Source organism: Cetorhinus maximus, chromosome 18 (assembly GCF_964194155.1).
Source record: "Cetorhinus maximus chromosome 18, sCetMax3.hap1.1, whole genome shotgun sequence".
In the NCBI taxonomy this organism is placed as follows: domain Eukaryota; kingdom Metazoa; phylum Chordata; class Chondrichthyes; order Lamniformes; family Cetorhinidae; genus Cetorhinus; species Cetorhinus maximus.
Window position 1 is genome coordinate 35,420,645 of NC_135896.1, and position 13,451 is coordinate 35,434,095.

At 45.5% G+C, this 13,451-nt stretch overlaps 1 protein-coding gene across 1 annotated transcript in view; it reads left to right on the top strand.

The window, feature by feature from the left end:
* The first annotated feature begins 3,233 nt into the window (after window positions 1–3,233).
* Window positions 3,234–13,451, top strand: part of begain (brain-enriched guanylate kinase-associated) — a 52,309-nt gene continuing 42,091 nt past the window's right edge. Inside the window, exons 1-2 of the mRNA XM_078563406.1 lie at window positions 3,234–3,371; window positions 4,410–4,438. Coding sequence (XP_078419532.1) covers window positions 3,249–3,371; window positions 4,410–4,438 — 152 coding nt within the window. The 5' untranslated portion in view covers window positions 3,234–3,248. The remainder of the gene's footprint in view (window positions 3,372–4,409; window positions 4,439–13,451) is intronic.

Below are 13,451 nucleotides of genomic sequence, written 5' to 3' on the forward strand. Positions count from 1 at the left end.
AGGTGAATGCTGTGATGGTGCATCCTCTGAAGATTCTGAGGCATCTTCCTCAGTGTTGGAGCTGTAGGTCGCCTGGGGTCTTTTGATTTCCCTTTTCTTGCTGATACCTGGAGTGGGGAAGAGAAAGATTTAGTAGATGCCTAAGCAGGTTCCCTCATTAAAACAACATCTACTCTGTCAGCACATCTGACAACTGCAGACTGGAGGCATCCTCACTGGCTTGCTGCAGGAGTCCTGTATCGCCTTCAGCACATGCGCGGTCCAGGTCCTCCTCCCTGGCTAGTTCAGTGGCTTCCTCTTCAAAGGTGGTGAGGATTCTGAGGTCTGGCATGCCACCGCCTGTCTTCGCTCACTCCCTCTGGTTGTGAGTGTTCTTGCCCTGCAGACAGACAAGGATTGAGTGTCATCCCAATAGGTGCATGAGCAGTTTAGGAGCATTCCTGCCTATGGCAGCTCCTGAGCCTCCTCCCAGTGATTAACAAGCAGAATGTTCTGCAACCAATGCAACTTTAAGAGCATGAAGTGGCTGGCACACGTTCAGTGCACATGTCCCGTCCGCTGCTGAGTCCTGCAACCCAAACTCCTATCTAACATGCCTGTGCACCCACATGCTTACACTGCCTGATGCCCTGATGAGTGTCACTTTGCAGTGAGTAGATGGTGCCACTTACCCTGCAGAGCACATCAGATTGTTCATTCTTTCACGGCACTGCTGGGCATTTATTTTGTGGGCCCCATGGGCACTAACCTCCACTGCGCCCTCCATCCAGGCTGTACCATGGTCAGACAGGGGAGGGGCCTCCTGTTGCCATCTCTGGGAAACAGGGCCTCACACCTTTCCTGGACAGACTGGAGGAGAACCTGCAGGGAGGCATCGCTGAACTGTGGGGCCACACATTGTCTGCTCTGGGACATTCTGGATGACTAATCTGGAGTTCCTGGCTTGCAATGAGTGAATGGCTGTCTGGATGCCCTTGAAATATGACACCAGGACCTTTGACCCTGGGTAAGGGCAGGCATGGTGACTTTCTTCTGCCCCGGCCACGAGATTCATTAAGCTCCTCACACAAGCACATGTAATGAGCTGAACAGTGCGAGATCTCACGTGGCCAGCCATCTCATTTCCGCTTCTGCCACCCAACTTGTACTCCAGAATGGAAAATGCCACCCCTAAAGTCAGAGCTAACAGTGACCTTGGAAGTAATTTTAACCCGTGCAACCTGGCAGAAACAGAGTAAAACTAAGCACCTTACTTATCTGGCAGGATCCTGGCATTCCAATCTTAACCAATGTCTTTCCTTATGATATGTATATCACCGACAGCCATCAGCAATTTTAATTCCGGCCTGAGTAGGAAAGCCGTTGCTTTCATGCCAGACCACCCTGGGACAGTAGAACATCGGCCTAACAGGCTGAAAAGGAAACAGCATTTTACTTGTTGTGGCCAGGTGAAGCAGTAGTACTCCTCCAGGCCCCGAATGGAAAACATAGATCCCACTTCCCATAGACTCCCCACTCTTTCCTAGACACGAGATGTTCCGCTACAAGATGACCCATTGCGTTGTTTGGCAGCAGCCAGGCTGCACGATTATTCACTGTTTCCCAATGGGTGGAAAGTTGGCCAGCAGGATTTAAATGAGGCCTGAGAGTTAAAATAGCCCAGGCCTAATTCATGTAGCAGTAGCTGAGTTTCCAACTCAACTCATCACCCACATTGCCATGTCCCTACACCAATCATAACCACTTAAATGTGCCCAAAGTGCAATTTGCAACCCTCGTTTGGGAGAACTGCTTCAGCACTCATTATATCTTAAGCACTGTGTATTAGGCTACTTCAGAAACTATTGTAGCTCATTTATCATTAAATACTGATTCTAATTCTAGGCACATTCTTTGACTTGTGAGTTCACAATTACTGTCAGGGAAAATTGACATGGAGTTTTCAGAGTTGATTGCTCATCTCATTTGTGCTCAAAGAATGTTTAGCTGGATAGGATTAAGTCTCTTTCTCTTCAAAACAAGGCTTCTAAATGGCTTTATAATTGAACTCTGAAGCAAGAGTTAGAACATCCCCAGAGACTTGCTGTCATGTCCAATGAAAACTCACAAAATAGGGCATGCTGATCTATAATTCCAAAATTAAAAATTGACTTATGTCATTCTCTTTCAACTTCAGGCACACCAGAATATCATGTGACTTTTTTAATCAATTTAGTGTGAAGTGTCTACACAGAATGCTCAGTGTCCTCGAAAACCAGCCACGTTTTAATGCATCAAGCATTGATTTAGTTGACTCATACGTCTAACTGCAAAAGTAATTTGGTGTTACTATTGATTGTCTGGTTCCAAAACTCGAGCATTTAGCCTGAATGCAAATAGGTTGAAATTAAGTCTCAAATTAAAACAGGAATTTTCTCTATTATCTTGTTTTCTTGCATGCTCCTGGAAACCAAGTCATTGTGACACATGGGCACCAAATCACTCAACTTCAATACCTCCATCAGTACTGGGTGAATTGTGAAAGCTGGATTATCATTGTGAGGCTGCTTTAAACAAGAATTAATTCAAGTGATGACTGATCACATGTTTCTGCCTACAAATACTTGGAAGTTCAGATATTATCCAGAGGGCACGAAGTGACCTATCACTCAGCCATTCAAAACAACAGACAGTGGAAAAGGTAAAGGTTGTGTCAATTTTCCCCTGCTCTCCATTCTCTGGCAGAGGGAGTGACAGAGAGCACTTCCCAGTTTTCCCTGGGAGGCTGTCCTCCACATCAGAAAAGGACTGCCGTCCAAACCATCATAGCTCAAGTGAAGACGGCTTTGATCACAATGGTGATGGATCAGAATTTTAGAAAATTTGAATAATTACAGCTTTAAATTAAAGGTGGAAAAAGTGATATGATTTACATCCAGGAAGATCCAAAAGCAGAAGCAAAAAGTTCAGCACTATCAAATCTTACGGCCGTGAGTCAAAGCTCTTGTTAGAGCCAACCAATAGAAACCAAGCTTCTGATGAACACTGTCTGTTTTGGATCCAGGGAGCCCAAAGCACAAAAGGTGTCAAACTCCCCTCAGCCAGTTAATTTACAGAGGGCCTTCAAGATATGCAGCAGGTTCGCTAAGCAACCAGAGTGCAAGGGAAAAATCTATCTAGAAACAGGCATAGACCCAATCAAAAGTGAAGACTGTATAGGAGAGGTCAGAGCATCAGAAGAAATTGTTCTACAGGACAGCTGCACTAACATGGAGCAGAAAACCTTAAAAGATTCATCGGGAACAAGACCACTGATTATCATACAGCTAATGTCATCTCCAAACAACACCTTAAAATCCAGGTCTTCATCTTTACCTGGAAAAATTAACATGGTAAGTTTAAAATTAAAGACTACATATTCTTATGCACACTAGTGGGTCAATTTTAGCTCGTCTGAAATCAGTATTAATGGGATAATAATGCTCTGAAAATGGGTCTGGTAGTCTAATCACTTCACTTAATGCTAATGCTATGCCCACTACCATTTATACATGGCATACTGTTGAAAGGCCAAAGTGCCTGCCTGTTTCATGGGGTGGACTCCTTTCCATATGCCAGTCGGGGTCCTCTAACACACACAGGACCCCAATTGCCATTTTAGAATAGATCTGGGTGAAGCGCGTGCCATGCACTCCCTCTCTGTGATTGCAACTTCCCCACTCCACCCAGACATTCACTGTTACCATCCATTTGGGGTAAGCTGGGTCTGGTTAAGTGAGACCTGAGTGAGCAGGCTGTCCATGCTGCACTAGAGTTAAAATTGACTCTGAGATGAAAATTCATCATTGGCAAAAGCGCAAAACAAGCAGCAGTGGATTGGATGCACATCCCTGCCCTATTTTCTTATCCACCAACTGAATGTTGAATGAATTCAATTGAAACAATACAAGTCAACATTTAAAATGGCAGATACATATATTTAAAATATGATCAAAAAAGATTAAAAGATTTTTGTTTGAAAGGATAAAAAGCCAGGAAAATTCTATTTGTCCCAGTTCTGTTGCATTCCATGATGGTACATTCCTTTCTTCCATTCTCTCTGTTCCAAAAATTATTTTCTAACTTACTTAATCCTGGCTATATTTCAATGTGCAAATTTCTACACAATGCACACTGCTCAATGCCTATAAAGCTCTTTTGTAACTCCATGCTGTGATTTATTCAATTACATTACAGCTGTAGACGCAATGAGTGAACTATGCTTCTACAACCATTATTTTTTCCATATTAATAATGTTTACTCATGTGGATGGATTTATTGCAGTTTTAGAAACATTTATCATTTAAAATCTTTTCTGAATGACTTTTTTGAAGAGTGTATAAGTAGCTTAACAAAGCCTTGAGTTTTCCCTAATTTAGTTTTCCTTCAGGTTCCAGCTGCCGAAATGGAGAAAATAAGGTACGTTAATCTGATGCTAATTTTAACACTTCCATACCTACGCAGAGAAAAACCAGTCAATTCTAAGTGAAAATATCTTTACGGAATAATGTTATAATCACATTAATGTTTCAGGAAGGTGACAGGCTAAAAGTATAATTTAAAATTTGGTTTCCTTTCCTACTGCATTTAATTATAAAGTGCTCAGGTAGCACTGTCATAAACTGTGACTCTCCAATCCCAGTAACCTGATTTACTAAGATGTAAGTGGAATTTTAAAACTTAGAATATCATGGATATCCACAATCACTATATATTCAAATTATAATTTAGAATTTTTTTTAGTTATCAGCTTCGATAATGTTAACATTTAGAATATTGAATTTCCTTAACTTTGTTCCTTCAATGCAAATATCACATTTAGTGTCTGAGTATTTCTTGAGAGATGACCAAAGACCTCCTGAGGTTTGAAAAAGATATTTCAACGATCTGGTAAGTGTGCTGTCTGTTACATGCTTTCATAAATTTGCTCTAAACATGTGAATAAAATTCATAATTGAATTGAAAATAGGTATATATGATAGATGATTTTCAGAAATTTCGATAACAAAGATTACGGGTGAGACTTTCAATTCCATAGCACTGAGAACTAGCATTGTTTTGCTCTTAAGAAGGGTGTCCATGCTAATGTCCCCAGCACCAGAAGGCTGTGAAGGAGCGCCAAGGTAATACAACATCAAGATACCCAGCCTGTATCACACTGGTCCAGACAGCAAATTTGGAAGGAGAATGTTTGTATAAAGGGCTGGGGGTGGGGGAATGGAAAGCAAGAGGCCCATGGTCACACCATCAGCAGCAAGCTCACTGTGGCAGATAGCAGAATAAGAGTGTGTGGAGAAGGGGCCTAAGACGCAGTCATCCTGAATGATGCCAGATGCAATGAGTTCCATTGCAGCCAGCCCCGTGATGCTGACAGTCATCTCCTCCATAGGGATCAAGAGTTTCAGGGCATCCTTTACCACCGATTGGTTCTGCTCAGCTCCCTTCTACTGTGCGCTATCTTTTCTTGCAAGAGCAAGAGCCAACTGTCAGTGATTGTGTCATGTCAAATTTGGGTGATTTGCATGCCATAGCTGAATAGCATGAGGTATGTGAAGACATTGGGAGGTGGGTGTGAAATTGGCAGCCTTGGCAGGTGCGTAAAGGTGAGGTGGAGTAACTGGATGTTTGCCCTGAGTCATGAGTGCCAGAGTGTGCTGCTTTGTGAGTGATAGGTGAGGGGGGGACATGTTTGGTGCACTGAGAAGTGAGAGAGGTTGGTGATGCAGTGGATAGGAGATTTCATGTGAAGATACATTCAATTATGTTGACCATCTGAATGAGGTCATTAGACTTCTTTTGGTACTGCTGCCAGGTCCACAGGTCCAAACTCCAAGGCCTGAATTTTACCCTCGGGGTGCGCCCGAAGTTGGTGCAACCGGAAGCGGATATAAAACTTGCTCCCGGCTGAGTTCACACTGTGAACATGATCTTACACTGGGTGGCCAATTAAGGCCCGCCCAGCGTGAAACACGGCTGCTAGATGTGATTTCCATGCATGCGGGGTTGGGAACGTGTTGGATGCTGGGTCCAATGGGGACCCAACGTAAGAGGCGGCTCCCTGAAGGCTGCCAAGAGTTGTAGTGGAGGCTGAGGGAGCTGTCTGGAAGCTGTTCAAGAAGTGTGCTGTCATGGCCTCAGCACTTGGTGGACGTGGAAGGGGGGAGGGCAAGTCGGGAGGGCTCAATGTCCCCCATTTCTCAGATGAGGGCCTGGGAGTGCTGGTCGAGGAGGTCAGTGCCCGGCAGTACATCTTAATGCCCAGGAATGGCAAGAGACGACCACCCCAACTGACCAAGAAGCCCTGGGCAGAGGTCGCTGTCCAGATCAGTGGGCACAACGTTGTGCACCGCTCGTGGCTTCAGTGTCGCAAAACGTTCAATGATCTGCTGTGGTCAGCAAGGGTAAGAACGGAAATGGATCTGTGCAGAGAACTTTACTCGTGTGCCTGTTGCTTGGAATGTTCAGGGGTCATAACACCGCGGAGCGCCACGGAACGGGCAGTGGAGTGCCAAATCTGCACTACCTCATGAAGCATGAAAATAATGCACTGGAGCTGGATTGCCACTGGCCAGCTCACTCCTCCGGTCGCGGTGAGGAGGGGGTCTCAGATAAGGTAAGATTGCAGGTGACAGATGCGTGTGCGGTGGGTACTGGAAACATAACGGGCTCCTCTCATCAGAAACTGAACTGTCGCAGTCAGAGAGCCCATTGAAGCTCCAGTGCAGATGGCACCATGCAGCATCTCTCCACTGTCTCCTCAGCCCGCCTAGCGTGCATAGTGACTTTGATGACTGAATGTACTGATCTTTTGCCTTCCTCTCACAGATGCACCACCTGCAGGAGCTGCCGGGAACCTTGAGGACCCCCATTGAGCTCAGAGGAAGACATCACAGCTGCACCAGCGTCACACCGTCTCTCTGAACCAGGCACCAGCGCACATACGTCGGTGGGCATTAGTTATTTGGCTCTGTGGGTAATGCACAGCGGTGAGGGCACATCGGGCTCACATGAGGAGCTGGCAGAGGCAGAGAGGTCCCAGGGAGCCGACAGTGGGAGCACAGCTGGAGAGCAGGACCATGCTGCCGCCGAGGCAGATGACGAGCCTCTGGAGTCGTCCATCGGGCGGCAGATGCTGGACGTCCAGCGAGATGTGCGGGGAGAACTGGCAGAGATCCATGAGGGTCTGTGTGCCATGGTCTCCGTCATAGAGGAATCCATGTGGAGCATGAGTTCTATGTTGACCCTTAACACCGAGCGCACAGCCTCCTCCATTGGGAGAGTGGCGACTCTCATAGAGAGGCAGCTTCAGGAGCAGACTCAGGGATTCCTGGTGTTGCACTCGGATCTGCAAACCCTCACACAGGCAGTGAGTAACCTCAGGAAGTAACTGCCAGTGTGAGAGATGGATGAGGCATCTAGTCTCCCTGCTAGGTCCCCATCCATCAGTGGTGAGCAGGGAGGTGCAAACGCACCTCACGCTGGCAGACAAGCTGCCTGTCATCTCTAAGGGCTTCTCCCGGGCACTCTGGACATGGGCACCAGCTCCTCTGCCCCTCTGCCAGTGTCTGCTGCATTTGATGATGCTGCGACCACTGAGAGTGTCCAGCCAGGGGGCTGGATGCACCTTCCCAGGCAGAGCCTGCTCAGTCTCTGGCAGCCAGTGGATGACTGCCGAGGTCATCAGGGCCACCAGGACAGCAGAGTCAGCAGCTGCCTCCAACACCACTGTCAGAGAGGGGTGGGGAACCAAGATGCAGCACCCGCAGATGTAAGCTGAAGGCATCTTGAGCACAACAGGGGCATCTCATGGGTGACATTTTTGCATGAATTATTTTGACTCGTGTTAGAGATGGACACTTTGTCCTTTGTTCATGTGAAGTAACAAACACTTATTTGACTTAAATGGGCTGTGTTGGCTGGATGGTGTGAATAGGTGCCAGAGGCAGCACAGCCTTGTAAAAGTGTGGCGTTGTGCGGTGCTGACGTACTGGGTTGGGTTCTCATTTATTGATTGTTAACAAAGGAGATGGTGCCATTGGCTTGACAAGGCATCGATGCCCTGGATGCCTAGCAGGAGGTTCACTGGATCAAAGCATCCCTGGTGTCCCTGCCTCCATGAAGATTCCTGTCCTCTACCTCATGATCCTCACCCTGCGCCTCCCCAGACTCTTCCTCTGATCCATCACTTGTGTCATCCTCCATGGCCTGTGGAGCTGCCTCACTTTCCTCAGCCTCCAGTAGTCCCCCCTTGCCAGAACCAGGTTGTGCAGGGTGCAGCATGCGATGACTATAAGGGAGACAGGCTCTGGAGGATACTGCAATGCTCCCCCTAACTGGTCCAGGCATCTGAAGCACAGCTTCAGCAGCCTGATGGTCCTCTCCATCAGCGCCCTTTTGGAGGCATGATTCCTGTTGTATCTCTTCTTGGCCTCAGTTCTTGGGTGATGGAGTGGGGTCATCTGCTACCCCTTCAAGGGGTAGCCTTTGTCACCAGGAGCCATCCATCCACTCGTGCAGGAGCCATGAACAGCCTTGGTACCTGTGAGAGCTACAAGACGTAAGCATCGTGTGAGCTCCCAGGGTAACGGGCACAAACTTGGAGAATCTGTGTCCTGTGGTCACAGACGATCTGAACGTTCATTGAGTGGAACCTCTTTCTGTTTACGAAAGCTCCCGGCTCTCCTGCTGGCACCTTGATGGCCACGTGAGTGCATCTATTACACCCTGGACACGGGGGAACCCAGCCATCGCAGCGAAGCCTCACCCTCTCTCCACCTGGCTCACCTCCTCTGTCTGGAATGTATGAAAGTGCAGATGTATCTAAAGACAGCATCAGTCACAAGCTTGACACAACTGTGTGCAGCTGATTGAGAAATGCTGCACAAATCCCCCACTGAGCCCTGAAAAGAGCCGGAGGCATAGATGTTAAGGGCCACTGTGGCCTTAAAAGCCACTGGTATGGGTTGTCCACCCACGCAGTTGGAGGCGATTTCTGGATCTATCATGTGACATGTTGCTGTCTCTGTGCTCCTGGAGAGGCGGAGCCTCCTGCGGCACTGGATCTCGGACATCTGGAGGTAGTTGGAGAGCTGCCTGAACACTCTAGACACCAAATAGTGGCGTCTTTGGCATGCCCTCCCGCCTTGGCCTTCCTGCTGGCCCTGCACCAACTAAGGCTGTGCCCCTCCTCTTAAAGGTCTGTCCCTGGGACACTGCCCACGTCCACCTGGCCTCCTCTCCCTCCTGCCCTCATCAGAGGAGGTTCCACCAGCGGAATACACTATCCCCATTAGATGGGATGCAGAGGAGCAGTGCCTTGAAAATGAAGGAGCAACTGTGCTGCAATACCCAGGGGAATCTTCCAGAGAAGATGAGGACCTGAGATGCTGAAAGGCAGGCTGGACAATCAAACAAGATGCCAAGAAACTCTGAGACAACTCTGTACTCACACAGCAAAGGCCTGGCAATGACAGAGAAAGCGCTGCTGCTCCCAGGGCCTTTTATCCTGCCCATGGATGAGGAAAGATAAAAACGTGAATTCCGCCCACCTGTTTTGCCCATGCGGTGAACTAAAAATTGCACAGGCAACACAAAATCACGGTCAATGGGCTTTTTAATGACCTTAATTGGCCCTTTAATTGTCGACAGGCGCTGTTCCGACTCTCGCGTGCACCTGCTGACTTCAATATTGCATGCGTGCGTGATGACGTCGGGACGCACGCCCATCTTTTCGCACAATTTTTACATGCATTCAGGTCGGGCGCATGCCTGACCTCGGAACGCAAAATTCAGACCCAAGAGCTGATGTCTTTGCCCCCTGATCCCACTTCCATCTGAGGGTGGTCGTTGAGGGCCTTCTGGCTCCCACCTCCTGTGGAACCTCATCATCTCTCCCGCTTCCCACCTCCGCCACTAGTGCTTCCAGTGCTGTACCTGTGACCCTGGAACCCACTCTCTGCCTTGGTGTTCCATTTTCCATGTTTTAAGTTCCAGCAACATTATTCAGCACAGTTCCTTTAAGAGGGAGAGACTGCTTTTAAGAAGACCAGACTCTGTGCACCCCGTTTCCTTAGCACAACACTGTTTGCAAAGGCAGCCAGAAGTGAGAAAACTACCCAGTCCCACTCAACAATCGGAAAAATGAGATGGGAGCATTAAGTTTGCCTGATGCCCACCTCCAATGGAACTGACGTGGGTAGGTCATGAATCAGAACTCCCCACACAAAGAGCAGGGTAACATGAAATTTTAGTTCATTAACCTCTGTCAATTATTGGACAGAAGTAACTAATTTAATGAAGTGTAGCACTAAACTTATTTATTCAATGGAAACAAAAACAAGTTCTTTAAAATTGTTCCAAATTATATAATCATTGGCAAACACCTAAGAGGAACTGGTTGGTATTAATCTACTCAATGTACTTTTTAAATGATATGCCTAATTTATTGTCTAAAGATGTCCTGTTTAAAGAGAGTCCTATTTAAAGGTAAGGAGAAACAGACTTTCCATAAAAGTGTCACAAAAGGAGAGGATAGGATATGAGACAAGAGCAGGTCCAATGCACATTAGATTCATGCATTTGAATTGATTAAACTGATAACTCAGGTCCTAATGAACTCCAGCGATCAAGAAAGAGGTATTGTAGACACGTGACCAATATTGGTGGGGTGGGTCTTGAGCAGGAAGATGGTTGAAGTCTGTGTGAATTGGCTGTTCCGGACTGCAGTGGATCACGCAGGTGGTTTTACTGCCACCTTTTTAAAGTCCAGCGGGACGGCCAATCACAAAGCTGGCTGAGCCTGCGACGCCCACATCCCGTGAGAAAAAAAGAGTAGACTGGAAATTTCTTCAGAACTACTCCTATCCCACCACTGTAACTTCAAGAAAATGCGGCGGAAAGCCTTTATAAGAACATCTCAGATTGCCGATGTAGCAGATGGAGGTGATAATGCAAAACATTTCTTTTCGAATAATGTGCTAATAAAAATATAGGAATATCGACGTTAGAAAAAAAGTTCCAATGCAGCATGTGGCATGCAGGATGGAATAAAAATACTTCTACATGAAGCAAAATTGGACATACCAGTATGCAAAACAGGCCTAGGGGTAATATGGGGAGGTTTAGTGATAAACTTCTACATCAGGGGATTAGAGTAAGTAGCTGTTCCTTTTAACCCCAGAAACACCAGAAGTGTCATGAATGTCAGGACTATAATCTTTAACATTAATATCTCCTCAATACAGTGAACAACTTGCTTATGTGCTTCCAAACAGTAATCTCTAAGACCTTGAAGGGAGTTTTGCAATATTTCTTTGAATGCTGGCTCCAAGGAGACACTTAGCTGCATTTATATTATGTGGAACTGAAAGCTATTTGAAGTACGCAATATAAGGCACAAATTATTTTCAGTAAAAATTGCAGCTAAAACACCAAAGCTCTGACTAAATAATGCAAAGCAATAATAATATAGAGATGTCCTTGGAATATATGTAACCACTGTGAAAATTTGAGCAATAGGATGCAAAGCTTGTAGCTGAAAAGGACTTGGATATGAAAATAGATACAAAAATGTGATTGTTGTAAGTTAAGAATGAAACAGGATTCTGGGTTTAATTGCATCAAAATTAAACACTAAATAGTGGGGAGGGGTAGAAGGTTCACACAAGGCAAGATTTAGAAAGTTAACGAGAAAGAACAAGGCAATAGTTAGGGTAACAATATGGGGAATAATAAGCAGAGTATGACAGGAAGGGACAGAACGTACAAACATAAGAGTGCAGCAGCAAATAGGAGAGAGAAGGGAAAACGGCGAAAAGACAGAATTAAAAGCACTTTATTTGAAGTTACAAATGCTGTGCACAAAGATAGATGAATTGATAGTACAAATGAAGTAAATGGCTATCATATGATAGCCTTTACAAAGATGCTGTTGTATGAGGGCCAAAGCTGGGAACTGAATATTAAAAAATATTTGACACTTTGAAATGGCAGGAAGAAAAGGAAGTGGGGTAGCTCTGTTAATAAAGGATAATGCATAACGAGGGTTGGCTGAGAGCCCAGACTCTCATAAAAAAGTTTTACCTTATTGACAGAGCTAGAATAAGGGAAAACTTATTGACAGCTTATGTTATAATAAACTATTTTTGTGATCTATTTTGCAATGGCTCAATGTTTATTTCTGCAAGATAAAGAGGTGTCAAGAGCTTCTGTTATTGATACTTTAAAAGTCTGGTTAATTGACATTTCTATAGGGTTGTAGGAACAGCAGTTTTTTTTTTACAGAACATTGTAAATGCATGTTTTTTAAAGTAGTTCCACAATACCATTATTACCATACTTGCTCTGTACAGAGGGTGTAGTGGGTGAATGGGTATGTAAGTGACATGAGTTGGTATGGGGTGTATTAGGGGCTATTAGGGGTAGGCAGGGGCAATGGGTTGGCATGGAAAGTATAAGGGGCCATTTGGGGTAGGTGGGGGCATGCATTGGCATGGAAAGAGCATGGAGGCATGGGTAAAACCTTCTGACCTATCCTTTCAAAAGGTCCCTGAATCCAGATTATGATTCCTAGCCTCTGATGGGCTGTGAACCACAGCAAAAGCTGACATGATTCCACAAATGGAGCTGGCCATTACCCATACCGCTAAAAATTGGGGGTGCCAGGAATGGGGACAGGAATGCTGGAATCGGGTCCCATCTGCCATCTTTAAATCCCCCACCTCTGTTCCTACATGATTACAAGCATGAAAATCCAGGCCAAGGAGTTTGCAAAGGGATACAAATAGGTTAAGTGAATGGGTAAAACATTGGAAGACAGAGTATAATGTGCAAAAATGTGAGTTTGTCCACTTTGGTGGGCAAAATAGATAAGAAGAATATTTATCTTTGGAATTTTTTTACCTCAGAATAGGAGGGTCATTGACTATATTCAAGGCACTGTTGGTTGGATAGAAAAGTGAAGTTAAGGCCACAATCAAATCAGCCATGATCTTATTGACTGGCACAGCAGACTTGTGGGTCCAAATTGCCTACTCCTACTCCTATTTCTTATGTTTTTATGAGGATGGAGACAGAAAGTAGGAAACTATAGGCCAGTTAGCTTAACATCTGTCATAGGGAAATTGCTGGAATTTAGTTTTAGGAAAGTTATAATGGGGCACTTAGAAAATCTCAATGCAATCAAAGTCAACATGGTTTTGTGAAAGGGAAATCCTGTTTGACTAATTCTTTGGAGTTCTTTGAGGAAATAACAAGCAACATGGATAAAGGGAAACCTCTGGATGTGCAGTACTTAGATTTCGAGAAGGCATTTGACAAGGTGTCACATCAAAGGTTACGAGACAAAGTAAGAGTGTAGTCATGGTGTAGAGGGTAACATATTAGCATGGATAGATGATTGGTTAGCTAACAGGAAACAGAGAATATGGATAAA